Here is an 18149-nt window from a genome sequence, read left to right as displayed (position 1 = left end):
ACAATCCTATATATATATATATATATATAAAAGTCTTTTTAGCGCCTATAGACAAAAATGAATAGTGATTTCGCCTACTATCATTACCGTTCAAGTTTCATCCTGTGGTCACGATTATTCGGTAGTGTTTTATTTTTCATTTTTTTTATAAATTGGAATGACCTGAAATTTGGAGGGTATATGCATCTTATTGAGGTGTATCTGATAAAAATATAAAAAACATTATCCATGAAAAATGAATTAATCAAAATACCCCCGAAATGTTTGGGGGTATTTTGGTCAATTTTTTTCATGTAAATTTTTTTTTTTATATTTTTAAAAGATTCCCTTATTTTTTATGGATACACATTCCAAATTTCAGGTCATCCTGACTTGTAGAAAAAAAATCAAAAATGAAACACTATCGGACAATCGTAGCCGCACGATGAACTTTGGACGACGATGGGGGTAGGCGAAATCACTATTCATTTTTGCCTATAGGCGTTGCGTAGTATTTTCATATATATATATATATATATATATATATATATATATATATATATATATATATATATATATATATATATAGGGAAAATATGAGATTAATCCACTAACTCATATGAGCTCAACGTCTTTAATTGATTCTGGGTCGATCATAGATGTCCGGTAGTGTTTGAATTTTAGTTTTTTTCTACAAATCTAAATCACTTGAAATTTTAGGTGTGTTAATAAAAAATAAGTGAATCTTCGAAAAGTATCAAACAAATATTTTATATGAAATAAATTGATCAAAATACCCCCAAAAAATTTTAGGGGGTATTTTGATCATTTTATTTTTTACGGATAATTTTTTTATATTTTTATTAGGTGCGTTTTGATGAGAAGAATGTACATTTAAAATTTCAAGTGATTTGGATCTGTAGAAAAAAAATAAAAATTTAAGCACTATCGAACATTCGTGATCGTTAGATCGGTTCAGATTCAATTTGAATCGTTGGGCTCATATGAGTTAGGGGGTTAATCCCATATTTTCTCATATATATATATATATATATATATATATATATATATATATATATATATATATATATATATATTATCAACCATCCACCATTTATTCCAAAGATTGATTTCGAAATGTGTTGTAGTACATGCAAAAGGTGCATCATTTTGATCACTTTGAACGGAGAATGAATTACTACTTGGTTTTTTAGCTTTCACATTTTGGATGCTTCAGTCTCTTGTATTTATGTTTGATTGTATGGAAGGAGGTCACAATCATTTGTGTTCGTTAGATTTCAGATCAAGTGGTTGTGGGTATCATTGTCTGAACTCAAAATTCAAAAAAAAAAAAAATCTCAAATTTTGTGTACACCTTAAGCCATCCATTTTGATGTCTAAATGGCTATGAGTAATTGTGACCGCTTTATAACATAGATAAATGGTTTCATGGTATGTACTCTCATTTATCTTTGGAACGAAAGTAGCATTTATTTTAACTGTCAAATGTGAAATCAAGCAACTAGGGCTGTGATAAATGATCAACAATGTACCCATGACTACTCAATTTCATAAGGGTGATTGTTTTTATTGTATATGTATATTTCTCCAAAGGCTCTTGCTATAACCAAATGCCCCTCTCTCTCTCCATATATATATATATATATATATATATAAACACTACAAAACTCTTATAGGTGTAGGTCTATAGTTTTCACCTACGGTTTTATCATAGTTCAAAGTTTATCACATGGTCATAGATGTCTGATAGTATTTTAATTTTAATATTTTTTTTACAAATCATAATGATTTGAAATTTTGTACATGTGTGCGCTTTAGTGATATTTCCATGAATAAAATATAAAACAAATAATTTGAATGATAAAAATTATGCAAAATACTATTATAAAGTTTGTGGGGTAATTTCATTGTTTTATTTTATGATTTTTTTTTAAAATATTTTATTTTGGTGAGACTTGGTCATATGTACACACGTCCCAAATTTTAGATAAATATGATGAGTACATTAATTATAAAATTTAAATAGTACCAAATAATTGTGACCGTGTGATTAACTTTGGACGGTGATGAGGTGTAGAAGTATTGTAGAATTTCACCGATAGGCATTTTGTAGTGTTTTCATATATATATATATATATATATATATATATATATATATATATATATATATATATATATATATATATATATATATATATATATATATATATATATATATATATATATATATATATATATATATATATATATATATATATATATATATATATATATATATTTATATAGGGATAATCTAAACTTCATAAATTAGGCAAAAGTATTAAACACAAGACTTGATATAGTACAAGGATATTTATGCGAGTGGGGAGATTGGGGGTTCATCCAAAAATTAAGGGGTTAAGGAAAAAACGTAAGGGGTTAAGGAAAAAACGTAGATCTCTTTGTAATTAGATAAAAACAGAGAGGCGTGAGGAAGAGAGCGAATTATAACCTTACTCTCCATTGCCGGTAAAGAATTCTAATCTCCCGTGGACGTAGGCGCGCTGTCAAACTGTGTATATCTTTGCGTTGTAATTGCTTGTCTCATTCTTTTGTGTTTATTTCTTCTTTCTTGTTTTCGTGGATTGCTTTTCGTTTATACATTAGACTTAAGCCCAACCCACGAAATTCTAATCTTGTTTATTTTTTCTTTCTTGTTTTCGTGAATTGCTTTTCGTTTATACATTAGACTTAAGCCCAACCCACGAAATTCAAATCTTAAACCTAGTGTTTTAAAAATCGGCGAGTCGAACTGGACTCCCCCGGTTTGACTCGGGACCGGCACAGGCCGTGTCGGTTCCAATACAAAACCAGGAACCGCCCGGTTCTAGAGAAGAACCGTCGGTTCCAATCCGGTTCAGCCCGCTTCCCTCCCTGCACGCGTGCGACCACATGTGCATGCGTGCGACACGCACGTGAGGTCACCTCAGTACACGTGTGAGGTTACCCCTACAGAAACATTTTAATTTATATTACATAGGTATTTATATACTAAAGTGGAATATCTATCTTTCGATGTGAGATAATTTCCAAACATCATTAAATGAAAAGAGAATTTTAATATATTCTATTAATCATCAAGTTGTAACCACATATGGTGAGGTGGCGTGGTGGTTAAGACCTTTGCTTCTTCACTTGATGTCTCAAGGCCGAGTCCCCCCGTAGGCGTAAGAAAGTTCTTGATACATGTTAGATTGCTCTGGTCGACTCCGGATAGTTTGACAAATAAGAGAATTCATGTTCATGCTAACAGAAGAGCGGATCCAATACCAAGACGACTTCTTTTCTCATCTCAAGAAGTGCAGCAAGTTTAGGGATTTTTGAAGCACCCCACCACAGTCAGACGTTGAACTCGGGTTGTTAATGCCGAGCTTAATTATCCCAAAAAGGAAGAGCAGCAAGTCGAGCTGCCTTAGCTGTTAGAACTAGGAAGGCAACTGGAGCAACTAGTCTTACCCGTTCCGCCCCTACCTCTTAAAGGCCACTCCACTAAATCAATTCTTTAATTAGTAGTCGCCTTAAAAGGACCCTCTCTGCAGTGCCCCCCCCCTTGAATTATTCGGCCATGCAATACTTATTGATGTTTTTGAAAAATAAAAAAATTAATTTTTTGTATAGGAGTTATTTTTTGTTGTACATAGTAGTATAATTCTTTTTTTAAATAATATGAAAGGCATAAAAAAATAAAACATAAAAATTTTATTCTATTTGAAATCTCCATCTTTCTACTAACAATCTCTTTCACTAAATTTATTATAGAAACCTAAAAAAATAAATTTTTAAAAAATTGAAGTGTTATTTCCAAAATTTGTACGCATTGTATTAATTTTTACATTGATAACTAAATCTTTTATTTTATTTATTAATTTTTACATTATAAATCATGTAATGTACTATTTTTCTTACAGTTGTCAAAAATACATTTTAAATTAGATAATATTATAAAATATTTTAAATTTGTTATTATTTATCTAATAAAATAATTATAAAATGTAAACTAATAATTATAATTTCAGTATATAATATTATAATTAGTTAGGTTTTAATAATTTTGGATTATAGTTAGTTAGGCTGTAATAATTTGGATTTTTTTAGCGGATTAGGGTTTTTTGCCAAAACGAGATTTTAATGGCCATTCTTTCATTGATTAGTTTACTCTTTATAATAGTCCATGTATAATTATATATTTTATCTATGATAATTCTATGATTTTTCTTTTATGTGATGCAAATTTAATGGTTAACATAAGTTTATACAGGGAAAGAGCATCTCAATATTCACAAATTGATGAAATAAATAAAAGTTAATAATGTAGTACCTTCATTTCTTATTAGATTCCTAAAAAAAAATATTTATAATAAATTTTAATAATTTTTTCGGATTTTTTTGAAGCTTTAATCCGACCGATTCAGCCGATTTCCGATTCGGATCGTCGATTCATCGATCCAGATCGATTTTTGAAATGCTCGATCCGAGTCACCGATCCGCTTTTTAAACCATTGCTTAAACCTATACCCCGAAGGGTCGCGGTCGGGTAAATTCCCAACCTCAGGAGAGACGGGCTATCGTGAAGAGTAGGACGCATTTGATTTTTAGAAGCATCGTGAAAGTTGTCATGAGGGAGGTTTGTGTGGGGCAGGCACCCATTTTCAACCCTTCACACAACCGCCTATCTTTTGACTTGGGGCTGAGAAAAAAGAGTTGAAAGCGATGCCTTAGGAAGTTTCCATGAGGGGGGTTTGTGTGGGGCAATGCCCCATTTTCAACTCTTCACACTACCACCTATCTTTTGATTTGGGCTGAAAATTTTTTAGATCCATTTTTGGATCCTAGCTGATTAGATTTGGATCCAAAACTATATATAGGATTCAGATTTGAATCTGGATCTAGATCAGTTCTAATTTTATATATTATAAAGTTAAAATATATTAATAAAATTTAAAATAATTATATATCTATATCATGGTACCTTCAAATAGTGCATCTTCAATCAAATAGCCGAGGCTATAAACAATCAAAGTAAACCGCACCTTCAAATAGTATCAAGAAATGTTGTTTCAATACCAAAAATCTTTGTGATAGCCTTAAAATATATTTCACCTTTACCTATAAAATATTAAGCTTGAAAAATGGTGTAGATCGAACAGATCTATGAAAACTTGAAAATCTTGAGACATTCCAAAAATGAGTTACAACATGCACTATTTCCAAAACTTGAAATCCATTTTTTTTTTTGATGTCCATGCCTCTTGATATCGAGATAATCAATTTGAGGATATTTGGGCATCAAAACAACTTCTTCTAGTGAAATTTTTGAGGTGGGTTCTAATTTGATTGTTTAGAGCCTCGGCCCTATATAAACTTTTTTTCTAATGTAAATGGGTTATATATATATATATATATATATATGGAAAAAGATGAGATTAGTCCACTAGCTCGTATGAACATATGAGCCCAACGACCCAGATTGAATCTGGGCCGATCTGACGATCACACACATACACACACATACACACACACACACACACACACACACACACATATATATATATATATATATATATATACGGAAAAATCTTAAAAACACCTATAGGTGAATTCCTATAGTGTTTCGTCCTGCCACGGACATGAACATGATATGTCTGTGGCGATTTATTGAATGGAGCTACAATGGACGGCGCGTGTTATTTTTTGACTGTCACGGACTTGCTATGTCCGTGATGGCTTGACCGTCACAAACATGCTAGGTCCATGGCAGTTTTTAATCCGTGCCATCCGAACAAATCAGATGGCGCCGAGCCTAGGGGCAAAAATATTGTTTATTTTCAACTATATATATATATATATATATATATATATATATATATATATATATATATATATATTTCTAAATAATTGGATTTGGATCGAATCCACCAATACCTAAATCGGATGAATTAGTACTATTCAGATCTAGATTTTAAATCTGAATCCAAATTTTGGATTCAAAACTTGGATCCAAACTCAAATCTAGATAAAATCCAAAAATTAAGTTTCAAATCCATACCGGGTAAATTTTCATCCCTACCTTTTGAGTGGGATGCCATGTCTTCGCACCGAAAGGGCAATTTTCATGAGGGACATGGAAGCCGCTCTTTAAGACTAGATAGACACGGCTTGGGAAGCTTTCAAAGCCTTATTCCAAATATTAATCCTTCCCAATAAATTTGATTTTCCCTAAGGCGAGTCAAGGATAAAGATATCATTTGAGAGTCCTAAACTCATACTAAACGACAAAGTGGGTTTGTATATCGGTGAGATCGCAAGGGAGTGAAAGTTAAGCCCAAGCAACGTTCAAAAGAATCGAACTGGCCTTGAAAACCAGAAAAAAAAAAAAAAGAAAAAAAAAAAAAAAGAAACAGGGTTCGAGTAAACGGGATACTGGGCGGTTCAACTGGGTCTAAAAAACGGTTTTAAAAAATAAAAGAATGCAAAATAAATTAAAAAAAAGGTGAAAGGTGTATTTAAAGTATGATTAAACAAAAACACATCCAAATAAAGTTGAAAAGTGGTGAAGAACATGGATTTTAAAAATCAATATGTGCACAGGGTATTTTCAAACTTTTCAAAAAAATATGGGAAAATATAAAAATAGTATAGAAAATGTTTACATAAAGTAGTAACTTTAAAATGTAGAATTAAAGGTGCCCCGCAAAAATCCATCGTAAAATATTGTTTGGATGTTGGAAAACCTTCTAATTGATCATTTCGACATTGAGATATATGAATATGAAAAGAAAAAAACGATTTCGAGTCTGAAAAAAAGTGAATCTTGCAATACATTATCTGAGCAGTCCATTTTCAAGATTTTCATGTATTTATATACGGGTCGCAATGGGTTGTGTCCAGTTGGACCCAAACCCTGACCCAAATGTATTTGGGTCTAGGTTTTGGACCCGAACCCGACTCATCAGGTCCATTGCCACCCTCAATGAACTTTCTCTTTTGTAGCCTAAAATGGTGAACAACAGAGAACTGATTTTTTAGGGTTGGACAATTAGAGAGAGAGACATTCGAGATCCAGGGAGAGAGAGTAAAGTCTCCAAGAAACTAAGAGAGGCAGAATTACAGTCAGGGAGGATGGCGATCAGGTTTTACCATTTGGGGAACCAGGGGAAGATGAAAAATATTGAAACGATTTTAGGGTTAGGGCTTTAGCCTTTGGGTAAACAAAAAATTCGAGTCCGGGTACCCGCTGGGTCGGGTATAACAGAACCCATACCCGGACCTAGGACTATCCGGCTATCCTTTGTTAGACTCAGACCCTACCTGCAGGTCCAAAATTTGGACCCATACCCAGACTCGTGTCGAGTATACCCGATGGGTATGGGTCGGGTCTGGGTCTATTATCACCCCTATGTTTATAGATCTACTTGATTTGAACCATTTTTAGAGTTTAAAATTTTATAATTAGAGATAAAAATAGATTCTCAAGCCATCCTAAGATTTTATTTATATCAAAATTATATTTATGATAAAATTTAGAGGAGCACCGTAATTGGATTGTTTAAGGTTGCAACCTTATAGATTCTATAAGGTTGCTACCTTAAACAATCCAATTAAGGTGCTCCTCTAAATTTTATCATAATACGTAATTTTGGTATAAAAAGTCTTAGGACTATCCGAAAATCTATTTTCATATCTAATTATAAAATTTTAAACTCCAAAAATGGTGAAAATCAACTAGATCTATAAACATATGACAATCTTGAAAATGGACGGTCTAGATAATGTGCTGCAATATCCACTATTTATGGGACTAAAAATCTTTTTTATTTTTCTCATATTCATACATTTCAAAGATGATCAATGAGAGGGTTTTCTAACATCCAAACAATCTTTTATGATGGATTTTTGGGGTAGACCTTTATTTATACCTTTTACAGTTGTAATCTTATATAAACTTTTTTCATTAAGGATATAACTCTACTTAATAAAAATTGGGTTAGTTGTTTCGTATGTATCTAGTATTTGTATAAGGAAAAATGTGGGAAAGTGTAAAGCGTCCATCTTAAAGATAAATACAAGTAGGTGTTCCATCAAAATACAATGGAAACTAATAGTCCAAATGTTTTTTTATTAGAATTATTATTTTTAATTTTTAAAATTTATTTAATTTTTCACATTGATGATCTCCATGTTAGAAATTACATGGCATAGAAACGGGGTATATGTATAAAGCCATACCTTATCTAAAATGGGAAAAGTTTATGAGGCTCTAAACAATCAAATTTGAGCCTACCTCCAAATTTTCGTTAGAAGAGGTTGTTTTGATGCTCAAATATCTTCAAATTGATCATCTCGACATCTATATGGACAGACATAAGAAAAAAAATGGATTTCATGTTTTGAAAATAGTGCATTTTATTTTTGTATCGTCAATTTTCAAGATTTTCAAGTTTTCATAGATTTGACGATCTACACTAGCTTTTAAGCTTTAAATATTATAAATAAATATAACAACATATTTTAAAGCTATCGTCTTAAAACCACATTTTTGCACACTATTTGAAAGTATGCTCTAATTTGATTGTTTAGACCATAGGCTCCATACAAAACCGCACCCATCTAAAATTAATATAACACCTTATTTGGATTGTGCTATAGAACGAGTCCAGTTTTGCTGTGTTATGGTTGACGAGTGCTATGGTTGACAGAGGACCAAAAAATAAGAAGCCACATCTTTGTACAGCTTTTTAAGGGAATGCAGTAGCACAACTTAGAGAGAGAAAAAGAGGAAACGCAGAGCTTAGAGTGAGAGAGAAAATTCGTGTGTAGAGAGAGAAAACCCTGAAATCTTCCTGCCCTTAACTGGATTACATTGTAACAACTCAGTCCTAGAGAGAGAACCAAGATCAAATCCATGGCAGTTTTCCTGAACTTCTGTGATCAAGACACGGGAAATACCTTCACAGCCCATCTCAGCAAATCTCTCATTGATTCTGGTATCACCAACTTCTTCTTCTCACACACACGAAAACAACCCAGTGATATACAGAGAGCCATTGAAGAGTGTGAGGTGTTTATAGCCATCTTTTCCTGTAACTATGCTTCCTCTTTCTTCTGCCTCGACCAGCTCTCTTATTTACTTAAATTGCCAAGGAGGGTACCCATCCTTCCTGTATTTTATAACGTGGAGCCTTCGGATGTCGGCCGGCAAAAAGGGCCTTTTGAGGGAGCTTTCGAGGATCACAAAAATAACAATTGTTTTGATGAGGAGACATTGCAGAAGTCGAGAAATGGTTTGAATGAAGTTGCAGAATTTTCTGGTTGGGACATGAAGAATTACCGGTATGACCAAATATCTTGGATTTCTTAAAAAATAAATAAACGAAAAAAATACTCTCTCTCTAGTTTGCAACGAGGAAATCTATAGAGAATAGTTATGAAGTGCAGAACCCTATTTTCAGGTCCTATAATGGCAGTTGCCATTTATTTTGTTTTGACCTTTGGAAAAAGTTTATATAGAGCCGAGGCTCTAAACAATCAAATTAGAGCCCACCTCAGAAATTTCATTAGATGAGATTGATTTGATGGCCAAATATCCTCAAATTGATCGTCTTGAATACATAGACATGAGGAAAAAAAATAGATTTCAAGTTTTGAAAATAATGCCTGTTGTAATGAATTTTTGGACAATCAATTTTCAAGTTTTTGCTCAATCTACATTATTTTTAAAGTTTTTTTTTGACACGTATGACCATGAGGTTTCACATGATTTAGCCTATAATTGTGGGCTTATATTTTATTATAATTACCCAATTATGGGCTTGTGTTTTATTATAATTATCTATATTATCCAACGTTTCATATGGATGATATGGATGAATATCAGATACTTTTTATCTGAAACCCAAAGAGAGGAAAATACAATAATAATAATAATAATAATAATAATAATAATAAATAAATAAATAAATAAACAAATATTGATAGCTTCTCTCTAAAAGGCAAAAGGGTTTCTAATCAAAAATCCGGGCTCTATGATAACGCAACCCTCTTCTGATATCAGGTTTGGTCTCAAGTGCGCCATCAATTTCATTGGTATAAGAGCCATCCAGGTTTTATGTTACTCTTGGGAAAAAAAAATTTCTTATGGCATAGCATGTGTTATTTACCATCCCACACGGATATATTTTTCCACCATTCAGTAGAGATTTTTTTTGGATATAGATCGTGGATTTATTTTTATTCTACTGTAATAGTTTTTTGCGGAATATATCAGTGGCTTCAACAAGAAGGATATACACGATTCATGCTAGAGATTTATCTTTAATGCCACCATTCATGACACAAGGATATACACGTGAATATTTTTTTCCACCATTCATGCTAGAGATTTATCTTTAATGCCACCATTCATGACACAAGGATATACACGTGAATATTTTTTTCCACCATTCATGCTAGATATTTATGTTTAATGCCAACTCTTATCTTCTCTTGTTGACCCATCTGTACCTTTTGAATCATAAAGGGTGTGTATGTGATATCCTATATCTGGTTCGTAGACCTTTTCAGCGATACTGACTCCTGTATCTCTTTGATTTTCACCAAATACAAATACACTCACATTACTCCTCAGATCTCTCTTATTTGTTTAATGGTATTCATATAGCTTCACGTTGCCTTTCTATCCTAAACCATTAGGATTTCACAATAAAATGGTAGAAGATAATGACAATAAGAGAATAAAGGCAGGAAGTTTGCCATTATTTTTTTTCTATGTAGTCATCCAAATTTTTTTTTTTCTCTCTAGTTTTTAACCACGTCAAAACAGGGAAACGCAAGGGCTGCTCCTCTCTCTCTCTCTTTTTTTTTTCTCTCACGAAAAACTCAAAAAGATTATTGGTTTTTTTTTTATGGACAATTTGGCGGGTATTGATTTTATTCTACCATCTATTTACTTCTCTATTTTTTACATGGTTGATATTGCTCCGAAGCCCAATTTTAGTTACATTACTAGTTTCTTTTAATATAAAGGTGCATGCTTTCTGGACATTGGAATATATTCGGTAATACTCCCGTTGAGATTGCTCGTTTATACTGTTGATATTGCTCACACGTACTTGATGTTGCTCATGCACCCCAAATAAATAACATAAGGGGGAATTTTATATTATTTTTTATAATTGTAGTGCTTACTTATAGATTGGGAAATTGCATATTTCATAGTTTTTTTTTTTTTAAGGCATCACTTAATAACTGATATTGTTTATAAAATAATTGTAACTCTCTCTAGACAAGTATTGACCACATATTAAAAATTTTGGTGTCTTGTTTAGCTTCTTTAGAACTTAAAAAGTATTACGTTGCTCATACATAACTTAACAAATGGCCAGTAGAATTGTAATGGCTGAACTTTTTAGAGTTGAAAAATTGAATAGAACCAATTTTGGCATATGAAAGAAGAAGATATTCATTGAATGGAACCCATTTTGACATGTGGAAGAGGAAGATGGAGTATCTCCTCATCCAAGATATGGAATATCTCCTCGTCCAAGATAAAATCATATATGTACTAAAGATGATCCACCAGTAGAAGAAAAGAAAAAGTTAGAAAAAATTTTAGAAGATGACCTCATAACAAACTTCTATGTTAATTTTTATGCAAGATGACCTTATTAAGGTTTCGAACATCATGAAACATTTAAGAAAATGCTAGTGGCAATAAAAACTAAATATGACTCAACCTCTGAAACACACCTCTAATTGTTGTTAGAGCAATATAACTCATTTAAAATGAATGAGGGGTAATAATGTAGCAGAACATGTAAACAAGGTGTTTGTTATGGCTAAGGACTTAGCCATTGCTGATAATGAAATCCCCGAGTGCATGCAAGTTTTCACAATCTTAAATAGCCTTCCACCTTCATGGAGGATGGTAATAATTGCACTTAGGTTGAATGCAAAATCTCGTACATTAGGGGACCTACCTATGCAACTAGCCTTAGAGTAAGAGCACATGAACAAAGATAAAAGGAGTGAGCTCATGCTTGCTCAAGGACCTCTCAAATCTAGCCAGCCCAAGCCTAACAACCAGAAATTTCAAGAGAAGTTTAATAAGAGGAACAATAGGTTCAAAAACAGATGAACTAAGCCATATTACCAAGAAACTAAATAAGGATTGCCAAAATGCTTCTTATGTGGTCTACCAGGTAACTTCAAGAACTACTGCTCACATAATAGAAAGCTGCAAAATCCAAAGAATAGCGGAAATGGAAGCAAGAGGCATGAAGTTGTTTATATGGTTTCTGAGTACCTGTTGGCAGACCACGACATCAAAGGATGGTGGGTAGATTCAGGCGCTAATCGGCATATTGCAATCTCAAAAGCCGTCTTTGAGGACTTCAAAGAAATAAAAGCTAGGGAGAAACGCATCTACATGAGGAACAACACCTATTTTGATGTATTAGATGTAAGAACTTATAGGTTGTATGTAGGGGCAATCGACTTTGTATTAACTGATATATATTTTGTCCCTTTTATGAGGCGAAATATTGTATCTGTCTCCTTGCTCATTAGAAAGCGTTTTGAAGTCTGCTTCCCATTGATGAAAGTATCAATCGGAAACCGTGGACATATTTATGTTTATGGACACTTGGTTAATGACCACAACTTGTTCCTTCTTCATGTAAATGAGAAAGATGATAATAAAATTTCCACTTATTCTGGTTATGTTGATTGTGTAATGGTTGTTGATGCATATACTTTGCATCTTAGGCTTAGCCACATAGGAAAAGACAAAATAAATACGTTAATAAAGAAAGGTCTTATTTCAAATCTAAATAATGTGGAATTTTCAACATGTCAGCACTGCTTAGGAATTCATTCAATAAAAGGGCGAGAGCTAATAAGTTATTGAATGTGGTCTACTCAGACATTTGTGGGCCCCTCAATGTTAAAACTCATAAAGGGATGTCCTATTTCATCACTTTTATTGATGATTTTTCTAGATTTTGATATGTTTATCTAATCCACCATAAATCAGAAGCTTTAGAAAAATTTAAAATATATAAAAAGAAAGTAGAATACCAATTGGATAGGAACATTAAAGTTCTTGGAATTGATAGGAGAGGTGAATACACATCCGAAGCTTTCAATAGTTAGTATCAAGAATATGGTATTAAAAGACATACCACTATGCCTTATACACCACAAAAAAATGGAATAGCTGAAAGGCATAATAGAACCCTCTTAAAAATGACTAGATCCATGATAGCTCATGCTAGTCTATTCAAGAGCCTTTGGGAAGAAGCAATAAGCACATCTACATATATTCTTAACAGGGTTCCAATTAAGGCAATAGATTCTACTTCTTATGAACTGTGGACATGTAGAAAATCTGATCTAACCAACTTAAAGAAGTGGGGGTCAACTGCATATGTCCTAATTTTATATCAACATAGAAATAAGTTAGAAAACAAAACTCTAGTTTGTAATTTTATAAGATACCTCGAAGGTTCAAAGGAATATCAATTTTATCATAAAGATAAGGGACTCGTTGAAAGCAGAGATGTTGAGTTCCTAGAATATTTTATTGAAGAAAACATACATGTAGTGGATAATGATAATCCACTTAATATCATAGATGACTTTGAACCACTAACTACAGTGGATATGGGTAACCCTGATCAACATGATGATGTTGAAGTACCCATACACCCAATGTTAAGTGGTCAAAAGAGGTTTAGAGCTCATCTATCATACCTTGTTGATTTTTATGTCTATATGAGTGAGGAGATGGACAACTTTATTGACCTAGATGAAATCCATGACCCTTTTGACTTCAATGATGCTATGAAGTTACAAGAATCTCAAGAATGACTTAATGCCATGAGAGAATAATTAGATTTTATTGAGAAAATTAAAGTTTGCAATCTATGTGATTTACCATCAGATAGAAAACCTATAAGTTCTAAATGGGTACTTAAATAGTTAAAATCGGATGGATCAATTGATAAATTTAAAGCTAAGTTAGTATCAAAGGGTTTTACTTAAAGAAAGAGAGTCGACTATGTCGACACTTATTCCCCAATTGCAATGTTTATAATTAATTTTGGCAATCGTTGCATATTATGACCTAGATCTTTATCAAATGGATGTAAAGACTGTATTCTTGAATGTTGAACAAAAGGAAACCATCTACATGAAGTAACTTGAAGGCTTCATAATTAAAGGCCAAGAAAATAAAGTATACAAATTAAATAAGTCTTTATATGGTTTAAAACAATCTTCAAGCCAATGATACTTAACATTTCATGATGCCATCCTACAGATGGGATTTGAAGTAAATAGATTGGACCATTATGTGTATGCCTTGAAGAGTGAGAGTAAATTCACAATATTCTCATTATATATAGATGATATCTTAATAGCTAGAAATGACCTAGAAATGATTGATAAGACTAAGCCATGGCTTTCTTCTCGATTTGAGATGAAAGATATGGGAGAAGCATCTTATGTTCGAGGCATAAAAATAACTAGATATAGACAATCAACAATGTTGTGCTTGAGCCAAGACAGATATCTTGACTCTATTCTCAAAAGATTTCAAATGGAAAATTGTAAACCATTATCTACTCTTGTTGACAAATGAGCAAACTTGCCTAGGAAGGATTGTCTAGTAGAAGGATAAAAAAAACCTAACGTTCCCTATGCACAAGCTTTTGGTTGCTTCGTATATTCAGTAAGATGCACAATACTAGATTTAAGCTATGTCGTAGGACTTGTTAGTAAATATCAAAGTAATCCAGGCATAGCTCATTGGAAAGCAGTAAAAAGAATTTTAAGGTACATTAAGGGAAGAAAGCATCTAAAACTGTGTTTTCAAGCAGATAAGCTTGAAGTTATAGGATATTCAGATGCAGATTTTGCTGGGGATAAGTCCACCTCGAGACATGCTTTCCATTTTGGAAGGGTAGTTGTTTCTTGGTCTAGCAAGAAACAAGGGTGTATAGCTAGGTACACACAGGAAGCATAATACATTGCATGTAGCACTGCAAGTACCTTCGATGTCTGGATAAAGCGCTTCATAGATGACTTGAAGCTGCAAATAATCAATGGACCAATTCAAATGTTTTGTGATTATCAAGCTTCAATTAAATTAATTCAAAGTGGAGCAAATAGCTCCAATGGAAGACATATAGATGTCCAATACCACTACATTCAGGATGTAGTTGAGAAAGGTGAAGTAACTGTTAGTTACTTGCCCTCATCAGATATGATCGTTGGTCCATTAACAAAGGGTCCAAGTGTTGAATTATTGTCTAAGCACACCAGTTTAATGGGACTTAACAATGTCTAAGTCAGTCAGTTTTCATGAGTGACAAATCCGTATTAGTGTAAAAATACTCATGATGGACATTTGTTATGAGATGCATATCCACGGAAGCGTGAGAAAACCTCATGACAAGATATTTTCTTAAAGGTCATACTCAAAAGTGGGAGTATGCATGTGACTTATTATTATGCTCAGCCATCATAGCCAAGTGGGAGATGTTGATACGTATGGCCATGAGGCCTCATATGATTTAGCCTACAATTGTGGGCTTGAAGGAATCCCATTTTTTATTATAATTATCCATAATTATCTATATTCTCCAACGTTCATATGGATGAGTTGGATGAATATCCCTAAGATCAGGGAAGACTTTTTCTCAGAGACCCGTTTGAGAAAGATGAACGTTAGCCCTTCTTCTACCTATAAAAATGGGAAGCCAAAGAGAGGAAGATACAACAAAAAAAGAGGGTATAGAGCTTCCTCTGTAAACATATAGCTTTTCTTCTCTCTCTCTAGAAGGCAAAAAGTGTTCCTAATCTAAAATCCGGGCTCTGCGATCACCAGCCTCACAGCAACCCTGCTCTCTGATCTCAAGCTTGGTCTTATCCGCGCCATCAATTTTCACTAAAAGTGATGAAGACTATCACAAAGATGAAAATTATCACAAAAATTTCCAGTATTGAAACTACATTTCTCGACACTAGTTGAAGGTGTCTTTACTTTGATTGTTTAGAGTCTCGACTCTATACAAACGACACCTTTTACCTTTTAATGTCCCATAGATGGAACTTATGGAAACAAGATATTTTAATTTGTTGTTTTGATAAATCTATAGATATATGAAATGGGGCCTGATGTACTTCTAAGACTTCTGCAAAAAGTTTATATCAGGTCTCGACGTTATATTGTACGGGAAAGGTGCACCTAAAAAAAAACCTAGTGAAGGACCCTCAAATCTGATCATCTCAACCTCAAGATTCGTAAACATGAAAAAAAAGGGGATTTCTAGTCCTTAAAATTGTTTATCTTCTAACACATTATTTGTGCCGTCCATTTTTAAGATTTTCAAGTGTTTATAGGTCTAAATGATCATCGCTATTTTTTAAACTTTAAATTTCATAATTGGGGTTTCATATCATAGTTTTGAGGCGCACCTTATTTCAATAGTATAAGGTTGACACCCTATACAAACTTCACCCTAAGACTTCATGACCATGAAATACTTCTTTGCACCTAAATATATCCATCCTATCAGCCAAGCCACTTTATTTGGGGCCCTGTTTGTGGATACCTCTATTGCATCACTAATATTTTGCCCGTTTACTTACCAAAAAAAAAGTTGTTCAAGTATTTCTTCCATTAATTGCCTAATGAGGAAGGATATTCTACAGGGCTGAAGCAGATTTGGTAAACAAACTTATTGAGCATGTTTTTGCAAAGTTGGAGCCCAGAACACCATTGCATGTTGTTGATCATCCTATTGGGCTCGATTCACGGGTTGGTGATGTGATGGAACTCTTACATCTTAATGCTAATGGTTTTCGGATGATCAGGATCCATGGCATGGGAGGCGTTGGTAAAACCACTCTTGCCAAGGCAATTTTCAACAAGATAAATTTCAATTTTGAAAGTAGTTGTTTTCTCTCTGATGTTAGAGAAGGGTCGCAAAAAAATGTAGGACTTGTGACCTTTCAAAAGCAACTTCTTAGGGATCTGTTTAATAAAAAAGATCCATATATAGATAATGTTGATAGAGGCATCAATCTTATCAAGAATAAGATTGGGTCTAAGAAAGTTCTTGTTGTATTGGATGACGTTGATCACCGCAAGCAGCTTGAAAAATTGGTTGGAGAACGTGACTGGTATTGTAAGGGAAGCCGGATCATTATCACAACCAGGGATGAGCATGTGTTAAATGTACGTAATAGAGTGGATAAACATCATATATACAAGCTTGAGGTATTGGATGACACACAATCTCTGCAACTATTCAGTTGGTGCGCATTTGGGAGGGATCAACCCAAGCAAGAATATACACCGGTCTCCGAAGATGTGGTATCTACTGCTGGTGGGCTTTGTTCCCTGGAGAAATTAGATGCAGAAGGTTGTGAGTAGTTGGTAGCCATTCCTGAGCTCTCCAGCAGTTTGAAACATCTACATGCAAAAGTTTGCAAATGATGCCCAAACTATCTCACTTTTCTGAACTAAAATACTTGAATGTTTCATACTGTGAGAAGTTGTTGGCTATCCACTATCTTCCCACCACATTGAAAGTTCTGACCACTCTACTAAAAAATAGTCAAATGTGATGTTCAAACCTATTTTTTAACCTAAATAAGTTAAATCTATTTTTTAACCTAAACAAATGTGAGAAAAACATACTTCTTCTAAACTCCATCATTTCTCTCTCTTCATTTATATACCCAATATTCTCTTTTGCTCTCTCTTCCTAACATCCACCTCTCTCCTTTACCTCCCCATTTTCCAACCTATTTCTCTCTCTATATGATTACCTCTCTCTTTTCCCCAACCCACTATAGAAACCACCGTAGATCAGTAACCTCCAAAACACTCTTTCTCTTGGTGGTTCTGCTTAGTTTAGGGAAAACCAGGAGGAGCGATAAAAAGAGAGAGGAGTGGTTGGGGATCGGATTATCTGTCCATTATCTCTAGAGATACAAAACAGTGAGTTCTATAGAGAGATGAAAGAAAGACCTATGTGATGTTTTATCGAGGAATACATTTTCTGTTTTCTTTTTTTTTCACCCCTTTCTTTTGGCAAAAGATC

At 33.4% G+C, this 18149-nt stretch overlaps 1 protein-coding gene across 1 annotated transcript; it reads left to right on the top strand.

The window, feature by feature from the left end:
* The first annotated feature begins 8709 nt into the window (after positions 1–8709).
* LOC18427029 (TMV resistance protein N) lies at positions 8710–17493 on the top strand. Its single transcript, XM_088855310.1, has 2 exons — positions 8710–9369; positions 16753–17493. Exons 1-2 carry the CDS (start codon positions 8942–8944, stop codon positions 17474–17476), a joined length of 1152 nt encoding a protein of 383 aa, XP_088711436.1. The 5' UTR covers positions 8710–8941; the 3' UTR covers positions 17477–17493.
* The last annotated feature ends 656 nt before the right edge of the window (positions 17494–18149 follow it).

Source organism: Amborella trichopoda, chromosome 1 (assembly GCF_054954075.1).
Source record: "Amborella trichopoda isolate Santa Cruz 75 chromosome 1, AtrichopodaSantaCruz75HAP2 v2.0, whole genome shotgun sequence".
Lineage (NCBI taxonomy): Eukaryota > Viridiplantae > Streptophyta > Magnoliopsida > Amborellales > Amborellaceae > Amborella > Amborella trichopoda.
Note: the sequence above shows the minus strand (reverse complement) of the source record. Positions and strands in the feature narration are given on the sequence as shown.

Excerpts from the sequence above, each read along its gene's own strand:
- LOC18427029 (XM_088855310.1), top strand. The coding sequence starts at position 8,942 with ATGGCAGTTTTCCTGAACTTCTGTGATCAAGACACGGGAAATACCTTC. Across the intron at positions 9,370-16,752 it reads TGGGACATGAAGAATTACCG|GGCTGAAGCAGATTTGGTAA; the intron begins GTATGACCAAAT and ends GATATTCTACAG.